Source organism: Balaenoptera physalus (assembly GCF_965194825.1).
Source record: "Balaenoptera physalus genome assembly, chromosome: 10".
In the NCBI taxonomy this organism is placed as follows: Eukaryota; Metazoa; Chordata; class Mammalia; order Artiodactyla; family Balaenopteridae; genus Balaenoptera; species Balaenoptera physalus.
Window position 1 is genome coordinate 57,844,112 of NC_138889.1, and position 17,762 is coordinate 57,861,873.

A 17,762-nucleotide genomic window follows, 5' to 3' on the forward strand; every position below is an offset into this window, starting at 1 on the left:
ATATACTTTGAAAGTAGACCCATAGGATTTACTACTGGGTTAGATGGGAGAAAGAAAGGAATCACGGATGACTGAGCGATTGGAAGAATAGAGTTGCCAATAACCAAGATGGTGGAGACCAGAATGGCTCAGGTTTGAGGAAGAAGTTTAGGAGCTTGGTTCTGCCTGTTTAGAAATCCAGGCATAGATGTTGAGCAGGCAGTTTGATACATGAGTCTGGAACCTATGGATTGGTTGCCTAAAACAAATGTGAGAGTCACTGGCATATGGATGGTATGCAAAGCCATGAGACCAGGTGAGTCAAGTATAAACAAGAGAAGACGTTTCAGGACCACCAAGGACACTGAATAACATGGAATGAGAGTTAGCGCAGTATTTCAGATGTCCTGAATTGGGTGCTTAGTTTCTTTCCGTATCGGTATGCTTACATGACTCCCTAATTTGAGGGCTAGTGGGAAGGAGTTGCTTAGTTTGTGACCAGCCTATCTTCATTTAATTTAAGGATTCTGCTCTTTCCTAAAATCTCGGGCAAAGTATACTGTGAATCACATTGGGCATTGTTGTGGGACTGAGAGGAGAGAGAAATAAGGCCAGTTATTGAAGGGAAATAGTTACGTACAAGCAAGTCTGAAAGCAGGACATGGGATGAATGTGGGGAGGAAAAGGAGAATTACTTAAATCTGTTAAAGGAGAATTACTTAACTCTGTTAATGGTTAACTGTGCCAGTGGCTTAAATGTGCTGTTTATTCTAGAGAGCTATATATCCAAGAACTCTGAAGATGATGAGCTAGCTAAAGAATCAAAGCGGTCAGTTCGAAAGCGGGGTCGAAGCACAGATGAGTATTCAGAAGCAGATGAGGAGGAAGAGGAAGGTAAACCATCCCGAAAACGGCTACACCGGATCGAGACAGACGAAGAGGAGAGTTGTGACAATGCTCATGGAGATGCAGATCAGCCTGCCCATGACAGCCAGCCCAGGGTCCTGCCCTCAGAACAAGAGAGCACCAAAAAGCCCTATCGGATAGACAGTGATGAGGAAGAGGACTTTGAAAATGTAGGCAAGGTGGGGAGCCCTTTGGACTATAGCTTAGTGGACTTACCTTCCACCAATGGACAGAGTCCTGGCAAAGCCATTGAGAACTTGATTGGCAAGCCAACTGAGAAGCCTCAGACCCCCAAGGACAACAGCACAGCCAGTGCAAGCCTGGCCCCCAATGGGACAAGTGGTGGGCAGGAGGCAGGGGCACCAGAAGAGGAGGAAGATGAGCTTTTGAGAGTGACTGACCTTGTTGATTATGTCTGTAACAGTGAACAGTTATAAGACTTTTTTCCATTTTTGTGCTAATTTATTCCACGGTAGCTCTCACACCAGCGGGCCAGTTATTAAAAGCTGTTTTATTTTTCCTAGAAAACTCCACTACAGAATGACTTTTTAGAAGAAAAATTTCAACAGACCTTGAAGTCTTTCTGTGAAGTGACCAGTTTTGAACTTTGAAGATAAATAATTGCTGTAAATTCCTTTTGATTTTCTTTTTCCAAGTTCATGGTCCTTGGTAATTTCAGTCATGGGAAAAGAATCTTATTGTAACAACAAAGATTTGTATATTTTTGACTTTATATTTCCTGAGCTCTCCTGACTTTGTGAAAAGGGTGGATAAGAATGCATTCCGAATCTGTGAGGGCCCAAAAACAGAATTAGGGGTGGGAGAAAGCACTTGTGCTTTAGCTTTTTCATATTAAATATATATTATATTTAAACATTCATGGCATAGATGATGATTAACAGACTGCTTAAAAGTTCAAGTCTGTATTGTTGCAGTTTGAGAATTGTAGATAACATCATACATAAGTCATTTAGTAACAGCATTCATGAAATCAGCTTGTTTACTATTGGAGATAACCACACTTAATAAAGAAGAGACCGAAAAAGTACCATCGTAAAAAACTCTAACCTAAGTTTCTCTTATAGCGGAGTTTGTTGTTTAAAAAAAAAAAAAATCATCTGAAAAGCATTTGTACAGTAAAATGTATAATGAAGCTTTGACAACCAGATTGTGCTAGTAAAAAAATTTTTAAAACAGCTTTATGCAGTGGTGATGAGGTGGCCTTTAATATGCTATCATGGAGAATTACTAGTGAAATGAGTGTGGTCTTTCGTAAGGCCCAGGTGGACCGTAAACTTTGCAGATAGTGTAACTCTTGTCTTCTGGCCACTTAATATTTAAATATCTGAAATACCATTTTAAAAGAAGTACATCTATACATAACATACATGAAGAGATGGATGCTAAGCTGACCGCAGTATTTTAGCACATTTGTAGAAGGGGAAAGGATTTTCAGGTGAATTTTAACTGGTCTATTCTTGCCCTTAGTATCTACTTCAAATTGAAGTCTACAAACAAAGCAGTTCCTTTGGGAGGTTTTTAGTTTGAGTTTTAGTGTGTGTGTGTGTGTGTGTGTGTGTGTGTATGTGTGTGTTGGAATTTCCTATCTGCCTGGATATATTAGCAGGGTTTGAATGTAGTTTTGGCCTTTGGCCATTAGACTTCTATTAAAATTCATTAATAGTCACACGACCAATATAGAATTGATTGAAAACCGCCAATGTACTTAATAGGTATGACATCCTTTTCAAACATCTCAACACTTTAAAGAAAGATAAGCCCTTTGTTTCAAGAAAAAGGGGTTTGTAACTAACTAAATATCTAACATGTAATTGACACTAAAATATGAACTTGTCTTAGTTTCTGTTACAGCTGTAAAATTTCAGGCAGAGCCATAAATAACATTGTACAGAGTGTAGCACTTGTGATTAAACCTTGCCTGTCAAATTCTGAAACCTTCAGCCATTACTTCTGTGAATACTTTTGCCCTGGGATTGGGTTTTCTGTTCCAGTGTTGTGTCTGTTGCCGGCAATGGACACACCATATCTGCTGCTGGCCCAAGGAACTTCATAATTTTTCTTTCCATTAAGCATTATATGTGCTAGTCAGTGTGTAGTAAAGCACTTCTCTTTTTTATTATTAAAAAGCTGGCATTAGACTTGCATTATAAATACCTCTCTAGAAACTTTATACTCCTTTTCCTCCCTCCACAGGTGTTGCCCTTAAATCTTATCTTTTGGCCTTGAAAGTTTATAGCTGTTGTTTTTCACTTGTTGGTTCTTGGGTTTTTTTGTTTTGTTTCACTTTAGTTCTGTAGTACCTACCCATTAATATTTTTGCTTTGATTCTAGCAGTGTACATGTATCTGTATAAAAAATAAAAGAATGAAAGCAGCCTAAAAATAGGATGCACCAACAGCATGTGGTTCCAAGCAAGTTGTAATTTTTATTTTGAGACGGTGTTCCACCAGAAGGGAGGGAAGGGCTTCCATTCACAGACAGTAAGTAAGGCTATGTAAAGAGCCACATTCACTTACCAAGCCTGCTTTCTGGCTAGGTTTGTTTCATTTATTTGAAAGTCAGTTAAGAATGTTGGCCTTTTTCACTATCTAAAACAGGCAGGCAATAGAAGGATTCCTATTAATGCAAGGTAAGTGGTTAGAATGTGCAGGTGGCCTATCCTGCCCCGTCTCCTGCTACCATTTTAGTCCCACAGCTGGGTAAAGCCACTAAGGTGCAGAAACTCCCATGTACCCTCTCTCTACCTCTGGACACACCAGCTTCTGCTTCAGCCTATTAGTTTTCTTCAGTTAAGCAAATGACAAGAAGAAGTATTAAATGGGTAGATTATTTATTTTACAGGATGCCTAATGTGAAATAAGGAGTTCTTTTTACTCTTCTGCTATAGAGAGCAAAAGGTAATTTTTATCTTAGTAAGGACTGAGTATTCTATTTAGCAACTGTCCCACTGACATTGATACCATTTTTGCTGCCTGTTATTTACCAAACTTGAATTCAGTGTTTGTGAACTTGATAGTGTTTCCCTTTGAAAATTCCCTTCACATTCTGATTAAACCAGTTAACTACGCTTCATCTACAAAGAGTGCAATCTAAGCACCTGATAGTTACAAATTGTTATCATGCAGGTAGGTTAATTATGGCTGATTAAATGTTGAACAGTTCAAAAACAATTCTGCTGCTTGGTGTTTAGATTCAGTCCCTCAGAGAGTCTGTGTTTGCTGAAATACTAACTCTGAACATGCTTTGAAGAAGTTAAAAAAAAACAAAATGTAGGAAAAAGTGCATTTTCTATTTCCAAAGACATAATTCAGTCATTAGGAACTGGACAGAGTATAGGAAAGCAGCAATTCATCTAGAGTTTAGAACATCTTGGATCCTTGTAATTAGAGTACTAACCATGGATTTAGGCTCCCAATAGCTGCTATGTAATAGAGCCCTTTAATACTTTAAACCCCCTTTTTGGAAATACAAATTGGACTCCCATTATCAAACTCCACAGTCTATAGCAAATATATTAAGGGGAGATGTAGTTTAGTACTCAGAATATTTAGTTTGCAGTTTCTGTAAAGGTTTGAAAACTAGACAAATTTTCACAAAGCAGAAACTTTGAATTAAAATATGTGAAAAGAACTCAGACTGAAAATAACATGTTTTGGTTTTATAGACTTGTGCTGATGAAATAGTGTTTCGTGTAAACGTTTTCTGTTGTTGGCACATTACTAGAGAATGACGGCAGCGACATTCTCAAAGAATATATCTGATTTATTGAGGTCGGGTTTCCTTGGCACGTCTTTTTCCAGTTGGTCAAGCTTGCAGATTCCAAGAATTAAAAGGAGTTTCATTTAGAATAAATTGATGTCTACTGATAATTTTTTAAAAATGATCTACCAAAGAATCAAGGACTTCAAATGCTAAAGAAGTTGTTGAAAAAAAGATTTTTAAACAAATTAACTTTAACAGGACATTACAAACTCCAGTTTTTACTTTTTGATTGATAGAACCCATCCCATAATATGCATTTGGGCAAAGAACATATATTAAGAAAAATGTAGGTGTTTACTGTTATTTAGAGTTTAAAAGGTGGGGAGATGTTAGCTATTTTTAAGTGGGACTGATGGAATTTCCTCTGTCACAAGGAATGCCTTTTTAGCTTATGTTTGTGGGGATAAGAGATGTTAACTGTTCGCTAGTTCTACCATACAATTGAAAGGAACCTAATGAATTTACAAGTTTAATATTCAGAAAAAGTTGTGAACTGCCCTCCACCAACACAGTGGAACAAACAGGTCCCTGATTCATGGCATTGCCTCACAGCTATAGGACAAGTATTCAAAGACCCAGATCTTTTTTTAAATGGAATAAACATATATATGTATGTGTATATATATATATATAAATTAATATGTATATACATATCTTAGATGTTAGAAGAAATAAAAATGAACCCTTTGAAATTATTTGACACTATAAAAAATAAGACATAATTGTAACTGATGTGAAATTATGAACATCATTTAATTACACAAAGCCTAGAGAAAAATAGGGAAGTTCCTCTTCTTGGTTTAACATCCTGGTTCTCCCAAGAAGCAAGAATGCCAAGACTGCATACCTTCTGTATCTACCTAGTCCTCTGCTTAATATCTGTTATTAAACTTTCTTAGAATAAATTCCATTCCTATTTTATCCACCATTCCCAGTTTGTACCTGTAAACCTACCTTGGAAGTGGCAAGCTAACTGCTGATTTACTTCATTGTTTTTATACCAATCCTGAAAGACAAGACCCTTTGCTATCAGTGTATTGAAACTGAGTTATTTTGTTATATGTATACTTAATAATTTGTTTTCAAAATATTTCACTCTTAAATTATCATTAACATTTTGAGTGCCAAGAATTGCTAAGTAACTATGTAACATATATTGAAGATTGTCATTCTCCAGCAAGCAAGCAGTCATTAATAAGCAAAAATGTAGTGCTCTTGGTATATAGCTACTCTAGGTGGTACACTCGACACTTTCTAAAAATTCATATAAACCCTCTCAGAAATTGATTAGGATATGATTCCATTAGTGAATTTTTTCATTTTTGTCATGTAAGCTCAATTTTTTTTCCTTTCATGTTTATACCATTTCGCTCTGGGAAATGCTGCAAACCCTATTCTGACACATTGTAGTGATTTCAGTTAATAAAGATTTTTATTTTAATAACCAAGATGTCTATCCTATGCATAAGTTATATGAGAGGGCATAACAAATTATTGGACAAGTAGAAATTTATTAATTAAGCTCCTTAGACATTTTGAATGAGAAAAAACATTTTTAAAGGAACTACATTTGTGTTTTTTGCCAAACCGGTACAAGCTAGAAAATGCACTAGGGACTGAGTGACCTGCCTTGTTCATTTTGCCACTGGATGATGTAAGTTAAGAATGGAATTGTTAACCCTAACTATATATTTTCTTGACTTTCATCAGTTTCTAAAATCTAATTCAAGTGTTTGGGGTTTTGTTTGACATGTATTTATTGAGTTCTGTTCTTAGACCAGGAGCTAGCTGCATGTTGTGCTTATGAATGGCCAAGAACACAATCATTGGGAAACTTAATGGCTCAAGACCTTCTGAATCATTTAACTTATTTTGTATGTTGCAAAAAAAAAAGTTTATTTTGCTTGAGAGTCACATTTTTTTATAACTGTACAGCTTTTAAGGGAGGGGAGGTGGAAAAATACCCTAAAATAGGATGTAGATTTTTACAATTGTGTTTATGCTAGAACATCTACAGGTGCATTATGTAATTAAACCTAAAATTGTTTAAAAATTTGTGCCATGGTCTTTTTCATTATCCTGCCCTTTAGCAGAGTTGGTGTACATCAATACTGCTATATGGACAAGCCTTGAAATTAGGCTAATAACCCTGTCTCCAAAGCTTTAAGATCATTGCATGAAAATTACACACACACACACACATACGCACATATACACACATGTAGACATATATACACAGATCTAGTTTATATTAGTGTAAATGAATTTTCAATTTAAGAACAGCTATAATGGCCCAAATTTGGCATTTAGCAGCATATTCTTAAAGTGCGTGATTTTCATGATGCCTAACTAGGGTATTCTCAGTGTTGGTCTGATGTTTTGTTCTCAAAGTAGAGTCTTGATAATGGTATCTGAATTATAGCTTGCCCAAACCTGCCAGGAGGTTTTGTATACACCTTGAAAGGATGTGTCCTGTGCTGGGATGGGGTTTGGGAGTGGAACAGAGCTTGGTTTCTTTGCAATCTGTAAAAGAAGGAGAAACTAGAATTGTTTGATTTGGTTCTTGTAGACTCAATTCAGTAGACTTAATTCCACAGGAATATCTGTCTGCTGGAGGCATGGCAGGAAGGGATATCAGATTCAAATTCCAATTCCCTTCTTACTTGATAAAAAGTATTTTGAAATCTTGTAAATCTGCTGATTCTAGAAGCCTTATATGGCACATTGTACCATAAGTTATATTGACACCTTTGTTTAAGTGCCATTACTTTTTGCCATCTGATAATTTACCATTCTAATTTCTCACCTTTGTAGCGCAACTGTATTCTTGTAAAGAATTAAATCCATAACTTCTACCTAAGTTACCTGTATCTATTGTCAGTTAGTGTAGGATGTCAGTTTCTTTGCTCTCCTCATCCGTTCAGAAATGAAGCCTGGGAATCATTTATTTCCAGGCAAAGAATACAAATTTCAGATAAGAATTTGTAGATGGCTTATGTTAGATTTGCATTTTAATTTTAAAGTAGTAGCTAGGATCCAGGGAGTGTTTAATCAGAATGCCTCTTGGATTTTCAGACATGCTTATATGAAATGCTTTATTTTCCTATGCATAAAAAATTATTCCTGGAATAGGTTCTCAGAATGCTTTATTTTGTTTCTAGGAGATGAGAGCTAAAGCAGAAACTCCAAGATTAGCATAAAACTCTTGAAGTAATAAGGAACGTGCTATTAGTTTAACAGGAGAAGCTGGCATGCTCTCTGCCACGTATGACATACTGCATGTATCGGGGGGGGGGGAAGAGATTTGAAAACTGGAAATGTGAGTCCAATAATGCACAAAGTAAATTTTGTGCATAGAAAATATAGGAATTCCTGGTAGCTTAAAGCTTCAGGGGTTAACTGCAGTGTATGAACACCTAGTGTGTTAGAATTGCAGTGCATAGTTGTTTAAATACAATATTCCTTGTTAGTGACAACCAGAATACATTGTGGCTCATGCCAATATTTTTGTTAATGAAATGTTCAGTGTCTCACTATAGTCTGATCAAAACTCTTGGTGTTATAAGATAGGCCCAAAGCTATTTGATGGCTATTGGCCTAATTGTGTAAATTTTCTTTCAAAATGTTTTATTATAATACTTCTGTCATTTCTTTCACTTAATATATGTCAATTGTCATAATAAAAAAATTAAATAATTTGATGTATTTAGCATGATGTGTTTGCAAACTTAGTTTATTTTAAACTTTGTAGCACATAGAAAGTTAAGAATTTTCATTAAGTTGATGAAGGTTGAAAATTTTTATCACCCCAGGAATAGATGAATTGTTCTCTTACTATCTAGAAAGTAAATTTGCCAGTGCATCAATTTCCCCAAAATAATGTTTAAGGCTATTTGCCAAGGATGTGAATTATAGATATTAGGAAGCTATTCTTGATTTCTATCTTTAGCCTCTGGAGAACGGACACATTAAAGAGGCCTTGGACTTGTTCTGTGTGGCCCTGTGGGAGCACAGAACTAGGCCAGAGGGCAGAAGCCGTAGGCAAAAGCTTTCCGTTTATTCTATGGAAACTCTTTTTTACAGAGTTCTCTAATAACTTGGATGTGAACTGTCACCAATAGGGGATGTTTGGGTTTAGGCTGAACTGCCATTTGGCAGGACTATGATAGATCAACACATTTAAAAAGGGGTTAGACATTTAAGGGGCCCTTCCAATCCTGAGTATAATTCTCATCTACAAATGTTGATTTGATAGATTTTCCTTACTCTTGGAATACAGTAGGATGCACAACGAACTCATTTTTTCCCCAACAAACTAGTGGAGTTCATTACTTGCAGTTCTCATTTAAAATATTGATAAACTATTTAGGTAAAGAACTTTTTGGATCAGAATTTCACTTAGTGGAGTGAAAGCTGATCTATGCTGGCAAGAAATGACCAGCTACAGTGCTGCTTAGTGATTTATTTGAAATGTTCACTTAAACTGAATTGGTCAAATATGAGTGAGATGCTGTGTTGGAGGCTAAGGGTGACAGCGCTGTGGCAGCCTTGAGAGAGTTCAAAGCTCTTTTCTGGAGCTGACAGTGGGGTCCAGAACATGACTGTCGACCCACATCCCTTTCAGGTTATGAGACCAGAGAATGTAAAAGAGTTCTTTTCTTTTAAAATCTGAGAATTGGTCTACTATACTGTGATCATTTAGTAGCGGTAGAATTATAAAAAGTAATGAAAACTTTCTAGTGAAACTAAATTAAATGTTGGGTGAGATGAATGCTTGTGTGTCATTCTGATTCTTCAATCACTTTGCATAAGCTCTTTAAGGTCCTAAAAGTCTACAATGAAAAAAAAAGAAAAAACACTCTAAGGAAACGTGAATTCATATTTGCAACATTAGTTTTACACATAAAGTCATCCGCAAAGCAAAGTCAACTAGGAACTTACTAGTTCATGGTATAGGTCACGTATAGCTTCCTTATTGTTCCTCTTTGCCCATTTCAGAGCCACTTTATCCACACTCGAGCACCCGTCCGTCTCTCCAGTCTCCAAGGAACAGATGTCACCTCTGTTTTTGCCACATCCCCTCTGCCTGTGTCCTTGATCTGGCCCCTTCCCTCTTGCCTGCTCTGGGTCTTCCCATCTCATTGATTTCTCTCTGACCTCCATCCCTCTATATTCACTTTCTCAATACAAAGCTCTCCCTTATCATGGAAAACAAGTGTCATCCTGTCTCCCATCCAATCTGTTTCCTACTTGACTACCAGTCTTTAAAATAAATAGGTTATAGAAATATTAAACTATATTTGAAAACTCTCACTGAAATGTCAGAAATTCCGAAGAGAAACTCTAGGACCCTAGCAGGCTTCTCAAGAACATACCTGAACTCCATCATGAGGAACAATTGTTACAGAAAGCTGAAATTTACAATATGGGAGATGGTCCTCCCTTTTCCCTGCAATTGTTTCATGTTTTTCTTTTGAAATGTCCATTTTCTTTTCTCTTTGGCATTATTGCTTGCTAGTGGGATGCCAGTAATTGCATCTTTTTTTTTTTTTAAGGATGAATTTTGAGGTTAACTAGGGCTTACCAACATCAAAGAGAAGCAAGCTGACTCAATTCTAGAAAATCAGAAAGTTGGCTTCAGATTCAGACTGATTGAGAAGGCAAGGCTGAAATTTTACTGGGAGATACTATACGCAGAATCAGGACAGTGCCAAAGAGGCAAGGATGAAAGGCAGGGACCCACAACCAGAAAAGGCACATTGGAAGGGGAGAGAAGGCTAGGAAGCAGCCTTCAGGATGACTGTCCTCTCCATGACACAGCCACTTTTAATAGTCTGGATGTGCTTATGCAATGGTTTCCAAAATAAAAGTTCTTGTCAATTTTATTTTAAAATCTTTCTTCTTGGTTTTTAAAGCTGAGATATAATTCACATGCCATAAAGTTCACCATTTTAAAGTGTACAATTCAATGGTCTTTAGTATATTCACAAGGTTGTTGTCACCCCCCAAAATAACCCCATATTATTAGCAGTCACTCACCATCCCTCCCCCCCGAGTCCCTGGCAACCACTAATCTACTGTCTGTCTGTAAGGATTTGCCTATTCTGGACATTTGATATAAGTGGAATTATACAATATGTGGCCTTTTGTGTCTAACTTCTTTTATTTAGCATGTTTTCATGATTTCACCTATATTTTAGCATGAATCAGCACTTCATTCCTTTTCATGGATGAATAATATTCTATTCTATGGATATACCAAATCTTGTATATCCATTCATCAGTGGAGAGATACTGGATTGTTTCTACTCTTGGGCTATTAAGAATAATAAACATTTGTGTACAAGTTTTTGTGTGGACATATGTTTTCAATTCTGTTAAGTACATAGCTAGGAATGGAATTACTAGATTATATGGTAACTCTTTGTTTCAAGTTTTAAGGAACTGCTAAACTCTTTTACACAGCATCTGCATCTTTTTACATTTTAGCAATGCACGAAGGTTCCTATTTCTCCACATCAGTAACACTTATTGTCAGTCTTTTTTTGTTATAGCTATCCTAGTGGATATCAAGTGGTTTCTCAGTGTGTTTTCGATTTGCATTTCCCTGATGATTAATGATGTTGAACATCTTTTCATGTGCCTACTGGCCAGTTGTAAATCTTCTTTTCAGAAACATCTATTTAAATCCTTTGTCCATTTTTAAATTGGGTTATCTGTCTTTTAAATTGTTGAGTGTCCTTTATATATTCTGGATACCACACCCCTACCAAATATATGATTTGCAAATATTTTCTCCAATTCTGCAGGTTAGTCTTTTACTTTCTTGATGCTGTCCTTTGACGCACAAAGGTTTTTCATTTTGATGACATCCAATTTTTTTCTGGGTTTTTTCTTTGCTTGTGCTTTAGATGTTTTACCTAAGAAACCATTGCCTAATGCAATGTTACAAAGATTTATGTTTTATATTTGTAAGAGTTTTATAAGTTTATGTTTAGATCTTTGATTCATTCTGAGTTATTTTTGTATATGATGTGAGGTAAAGATCAAAATTCATTTATTTGCATGTGGCTATCCAGTTGTACCAGCACCGTTTATTGAAAAGACTGTCCTTTCCCCCACTGAATTATCTTGGAATCCTTGTCAAAACTTAATTGACCAAAAATGTATGAGTTTACTTCTGGACTCTCAATTTGATTCCACTTATGCATATGTTCATCCTTATGCCAGTACTATACAGTTTTGATTATTGTAGCTTCGCAATAAGTTTTGACATCAGGAAGTGAGTCCTCCAACTTGGCTTTTTTTTTTTTTTTTTAAGATTATTTTGACTATTCTAGGTACCTTGAATTTTCATATGAATTTTAGGTTCAGTATATCAATTTCTGTCAAAAAGGCAATTGGAATTTTGATAGGGCTTACATGTAATCTGCAGATCATTTGAAGGAATATTGGTTTCTTAACAATAGTAAGTCTTTTAATAAATGAACATGAGATGTCTTTCCTTTTATTTTAGGTCTTCCTTAATTTTTTTCAAGAACGTTTTGTAGTTTTCTTTTGTTAAATATATTCCTATGTATTTTATTCATTTTGATGGTATTATAAATAGAATTGTTTTTCTTAATTTTATTTTTAGGTCGTTCATCGCTAATGTATAGAAATACAACTGATTTTTTACTCAGGAATAAACTTAACCAAAGAAGTGAAAGACTTGTACACTGAAAACTACAAAATGTTGCTGAAAGTAATTAAAGAAGACACAGATAAATGGTAAGACATCCCATGTCATGGATTGGAAGACTTAATACAGTTAAAATGTTAATACTATACACTAAGATATGTTTTCAGCAGAATTAGAAAAATTAATCCTAAAGTTCATATGGAATCTCAAGGGACCCTGAATAGCCTAAAGAATCTTGAAAAAGAAGGAAAAAAGTTGGAGACTCACCCTTCCTGCTTTCAAAACTTACTACAAAGCTACAATAATCAAACAGCATAGTAAAAAGACACATGGCACAAAGTCAGCCATATAGACCAATGGAACAAAATATAGAGCCCAGAAAAACCCTCCCATACATGGTCAAATAATTTTTGACAAGAGTGCCAACACCATTTGATAGGGGAAAATACAGTTTTTTCAACAAATAGTGCTGAAAAAATTAGATATCCACATGCAAAAGAATGAAGTTAGGCCCTTACCTAACACCATATGCAAAAATCAACTCAAATGGATCAAAGACCTAAATGAAAGACTTGAAACTATAAAAATCTTAGAAGAAATCATAGAGGAAAAGCTTCACAACATCGGATTTGGCAGTGATTCATTGGATATAACACCAAAAACACAGGCAACAAAAGAAAACTAAAACAGATAAATTTGACTACATCAAAATGAAAAACTTCTGAACATCAAAGGACACAAACAACAGAATGAAAAGGCAATCCATGGAATAGAGAAGATATTTGCAAATCATATATCTCATAAGGGGTTAATACCCAGAATAGATAAAGAACTACTACAACTCAACAACAACAAAAATCTGATTTTTAAATAGGCAAAAAACTTGAACATACATTTCTCCAAAGAAGATATACAAATGGCCAACAAAGCAAATAAAAGATGCTCAACCTCACTAATCATTAGAGAAATACAAATCAAAATCACAAGATATCACCTCACCCAGATGGGTCTCCCCTGGACAAATATCAACCACTTTACATAAGCTCAGAAGTATCCTATTCCTTTGCACCTTGTTAAGGACATTTCAGGCAGTCATCCCTGCTAAGTTCTTTATCTTCCTTCTTTCTCTCTCACCTAAATCATTGCCATCAGCCTACACACATGCTGTAATATTCCTTGTTATCCCTAAAACAAACACACACACAAAAAGCAAAAACAAACTAAACTCTACCCTAATCCTTTAACATCTTTATTGACATATAATTAACATTCCACATAGTTCATCCATTTACTACCCTGATTCTTTACCTTCCTTTCTAGCTACCAACCCCACTCACCTGCACTCCTTCAAGCCAAACTTCTAAAGAGGGTTGTCTGCCCATATGGCTTCCAAGTCACTCTACATACCTTAACAGAAAAGCCAAAACTATAAAGTTTCTAGAAAAAAATAGGATAATATTTTCACAACCTTGGAGTAACCAAACATTTCTTAGACAGGATATTAAAAGCAATAACCATGAAAGAAAATATGAGTAAATTAGGCTTCATCAAAATTAAAAACTGCTCAACAGAAGACACCATTAAGAATATCCAAAGGCAAACCACGGACTGGGAGAAAACATTCATAACACAGGCATCTGAAAAAGTATTTGTATCCAGAATAAATAATTCCTAAAACTCAACAATAAAAAGACAATCCAATTTTTTTAAATTGGCAAAAGATTAGAAAATATACTTAACCAAACCAAATATATATATATGTGTGTGTGTATATATATACACAAATGGCCAATAAACACATGAAAAAGTGCTTTAACACCATTAGTTATCAGAGAAATGCTAATTAAAACCACAATGAGGTATACTACACACCCACTAGAATGGTTAAAATGAAAAAGACTGACAGTACCTAGCACACAAGCCCTCCATAAGTGTTAGTTGTTATTTTCTTGTTAAAATTATAATAATAATAAAGATTGTTATTATTACTGGATATGAAGAGTGAAAGACTAACCTGGGTTAGCACAGAATACAAAACCACTATTTTCTTTTATCTAATTTATTTTCTCACTTTATGATTTTAATTTTTTAATAGTTTTTTTCCTGAGATTCCCCCCCTTCATGTTTTTTTCTTCAGCTATTTAATTTTACTTGTCTATCTGTTTATCCATCCACTACATTATAAAAGTTAACTTTAGCTCACACCAGACTCCTGACATTGTCCCAGTATGTTAATAGAGACCTTCTCAAAACCTTAAATTCAAGAATATGATAGCGTATATAATATCCTCTCCTCCCACCCCCTCCCCAAAAGAAAGAAACCCACACAATGAAGTATGGTTTTGTGAGAGTGGTAAGGTAAGTTAAGTCATGGAAAGAGGCAAGAAAGCTAAGTTGAGTGTCATTGCAGGGCAGTCACCTGGGCTCATTTATCACCTCACCATCTGTCTTAGAAATTGTTACAGATTTGAGGGATAATTTGTGGCAGGCTATCTATGAATGCCAAGGGCCTGCTGTACATAGCCCTTCCCAGATTGTCCCTGCCTACTTTCTAGCCCCACCATGCCATCATGTGCCACACACAAATTCTTGCAGTTCTCAAGCATCTCATGCCTCTTTTGTGCCATTGAATGGAATCACCTCCACTCCTTCTTTTCCTTCTCTGTCTTTGAACTCCTCACTCTCAAGTCCCAGTTCTCCATGAAGTGCTCTCTGGATTCTCATGCAGAGCAATCCCATGGCACTTGGGTCTGTGCAGACTTCAATACCACACTTACCACACAAGATTATAATCCTTCCTGTATCTCTTATCCCAAAGACTATGGGGCCTCTGGGTTCACTGAATGAAGACCAATTTGGAGGCTCTTACAACAGTTTAATTAAGAGGTGACATGGCTTGAGGTGGGCTGGAGGAAGAGTGAGGGGTCAGGTCATGAGATAGGAGTTAAGAAATGACAGGACTTGGTTGATCGGAGGCATTAGAATGTAGTGGTTGAAGGGTGTAGGCTGTGCTGCCCAGCAGCTTAGGTTCTAAATCATACTCAGCCACTTGGTGGCTATGGACCTTGGACAAGTTACTTCAACCTTCTTACTTGTTTTCTTATTTGTAAAATAGGAATAATGACAGCATTTATTTCCTAGGGTTGCTGTGAAGATTAAATGAGTTGATACATATAAAGTGCCTAAAACAGTTAGTACCTAGCACATAAGCCCTCCATAAGTGTTAGTTGCTATTTTCTTGTTAAAATAATAATAATAATGATAAATATTGTTATTATTACTGGATATGAAGAGTGAAAGAGAGGAAGGAAATAAGGCTAAGTCCAAGGTTTCTAACCTGAGCAACTAAATGGAAGGTGGTATTTTTTCATAAAACAGGACATTGAAGAAATAACAGAATTGAGTGAGAAGATTGTAAATTCAACTTTTTTTTTTTTTTTTTTTGCTTTTTTTGCTTGCAGAATCTTAGTTACCCAACGAGGGATTGAACCCGGGCCACGGCAGTGAAAGCCCAGAATCCTAACCACTAGGCTACCAGGGAACTCCTGTAAATTCAACATTTTTCATTAAGACTTTATTCTTTTAGAGCAGTTGTAGGTTCACGACAAGTTTGAGGGGATGGTACAGAGATTCTCATATACTCCCCCTCCCACTCATGATAGCCTCCCCCATTATCTACATCCTCCACCAGAGTGGTACATTTGTTACAACTGATGAACCTACATTGACACATCATCACCCAAAGTCCATACTTTATAAGTTCAATTTTTGATAAGTTGAATGACAGGTGCCTGTGGAACTTCCAAGTGGAGATGTCTAGTAGGCTGTAGGGTGTAAATGTCTGTAGTTCATGAGACAATTCCGGGATGGAGATACAGATTTGGGAATCATCCACACAGGGTAATTCAAATAATGGGCATGGATAAGCTTGCCAAGTCAAGTGTTTAAGGAGCAGCACAGTGGCTAATACTGTTCAAGGTTCTTTCTCTTTCTCCTCTCTTTAGTTAGTGTATTAATTATCTGTTGCTGTGTTTACCCCAAAACTCAGTGACTTAAAACAACAGCTATTTGGGACTTCCCTGATGGCCCAGTGGTTAAGAATCTGCACTTCCACTGCAGGTGGCTCATGTTAGATCCCTGGTCAGGGAACTAAGATCCCGAATGCCGCGTGGTGCGGCCAAAAAAAAAAGAAAAGAAAACAAAAACCCAGCAGCTACTATCTCACAGTTTCTGTTGGTCATTAATCTGGGCACAGTTTAGTTGGGTGCCTCTGCCTCAAAGTCTGTCCCAAACCTGCAGTCAAGATGTTTAGCCAGGGATGCAAGCATTTCAAGGCATATATAGTACTACAAAGCTCATTAAAAAAAAAAAAAAAAAGATGAAAAATCCAGCATATCCTACCTGTGGTTACACTCTGTAACTTCCAAGGCTAAGTGAGAAGAGGCCATGCAGCTTCTATCAGTCTATTTCTTGGGATACTCAACTTCGAAACCCAGCTGCTGTGCTGTGAGGAAGCTCAGGCCACAGGGAGAGGCTATGTAAATGTGTTCCAGCTGATAGTTCCCACAGAGGTCCTAGCTGACAGCCACCATGTGTCCGCATGTCAGTAAGGAAGCCTCAGGATCTCAGGATCTATCTATTCCTGGTACATACTTTCCACTAGCTCTCCTTCTTTCAACTCCACCTCTGCCACATCGTTGTCACTAAGAGGAAATGAAGAAATAATAAGGGTAAAGTGCTTAGAACAGTGCCTGACACATAACACCCAGTTACCATTAGCTACTATTAAGATTATTTTAGAAGTTTTTCTTGCTCTTATTACTTTGCTCTTCGGTGCCTAACGAAGAAATAAAGCAAAAAATCCAAATCTAGTGGATTAATTCTTTTCCCTTCAGCGCCCCATCTGCTTACTGACATAACTAGCTCTTCACCTAGAATTAATTACCTCTTTGCGCTCGTTTGCCCGTCTGAGACCAGGGGATATGTGACTCGTGCACTAGGACGGCCTTAGGACCTAGACTGAGATCTGGGGCGTGGCTGTTGAGACGTGAACAGGCCTAAATGAGGAGGGCGCAGGTGAGAAGAGTAGAACCCAGTTAGGAGACCTCCGACCTGTAAATCAGTGTGGTCTCTACTTCCTACGCAACCTCAGGCAAGGACTCCTTGTCTCACGGTTCCGTTTCCCCTTCCGCAGAAAAAGTAATTTATTATTTGTGGTGCTTCCTCTCTCACAGGGTTGCTGTGAAGACCCTGAGGTAGGATTTCGGAGAGAGAACACTCCGTTATTGCAAGCCTGGAGCCTCAGAAATGGGAGGGAGAGAGAAAAGGGAGTCACGTGACAAACTCGGTCCTCTCAGACCTCCAAGAGTTTGCCCTAGAACGTCTCATTTCTATGGTAGATGGCGCTGGAATT

General features: G+C 36.8%; 1 protein-coding gene and 1 long non-coding RNA gene across 3 annotated transcripts in view; one reads left to right on the forward strand and one right to left on the reverse strand.

Annotated features, from left to right (window-relative positions):
* RSF1 (remodeling and spacing factor 1) overlaps positions 1-3,303 on the forward strand; it is a 179,515-nt gene extending 176,212 nt beyond the window's left edge. For both annotated transcript variants that reach the window (XM_082410310.1, XM_082410311.1), the window contains exon 16: positions 754-3,303. In XM_082410310.1, the coding sequence (XP_082266436.1) occupies positions 754-1,322 (569 nt within the window). In that variant the 3' untranslated portion in view covers positions 1,323-3,303. The remainder of the gene's footprint in view (positions 1-753) is intronic.
* On the reverse strand, positions 2,423-17,737 carry LOC309636819. The gene is made up of 2 exons (XR_014250242.1): positions 17,295-17,737; positions 2,423-17,052 (listed from the first exon to the last, which is right to left on the reverse strand). It is a non-coding gene; the product is annotated as an uncharacterized lncRNA (long non-coding RNA).
* Positions 17,738-17,762: the final 25 nt, after the last annotated feature.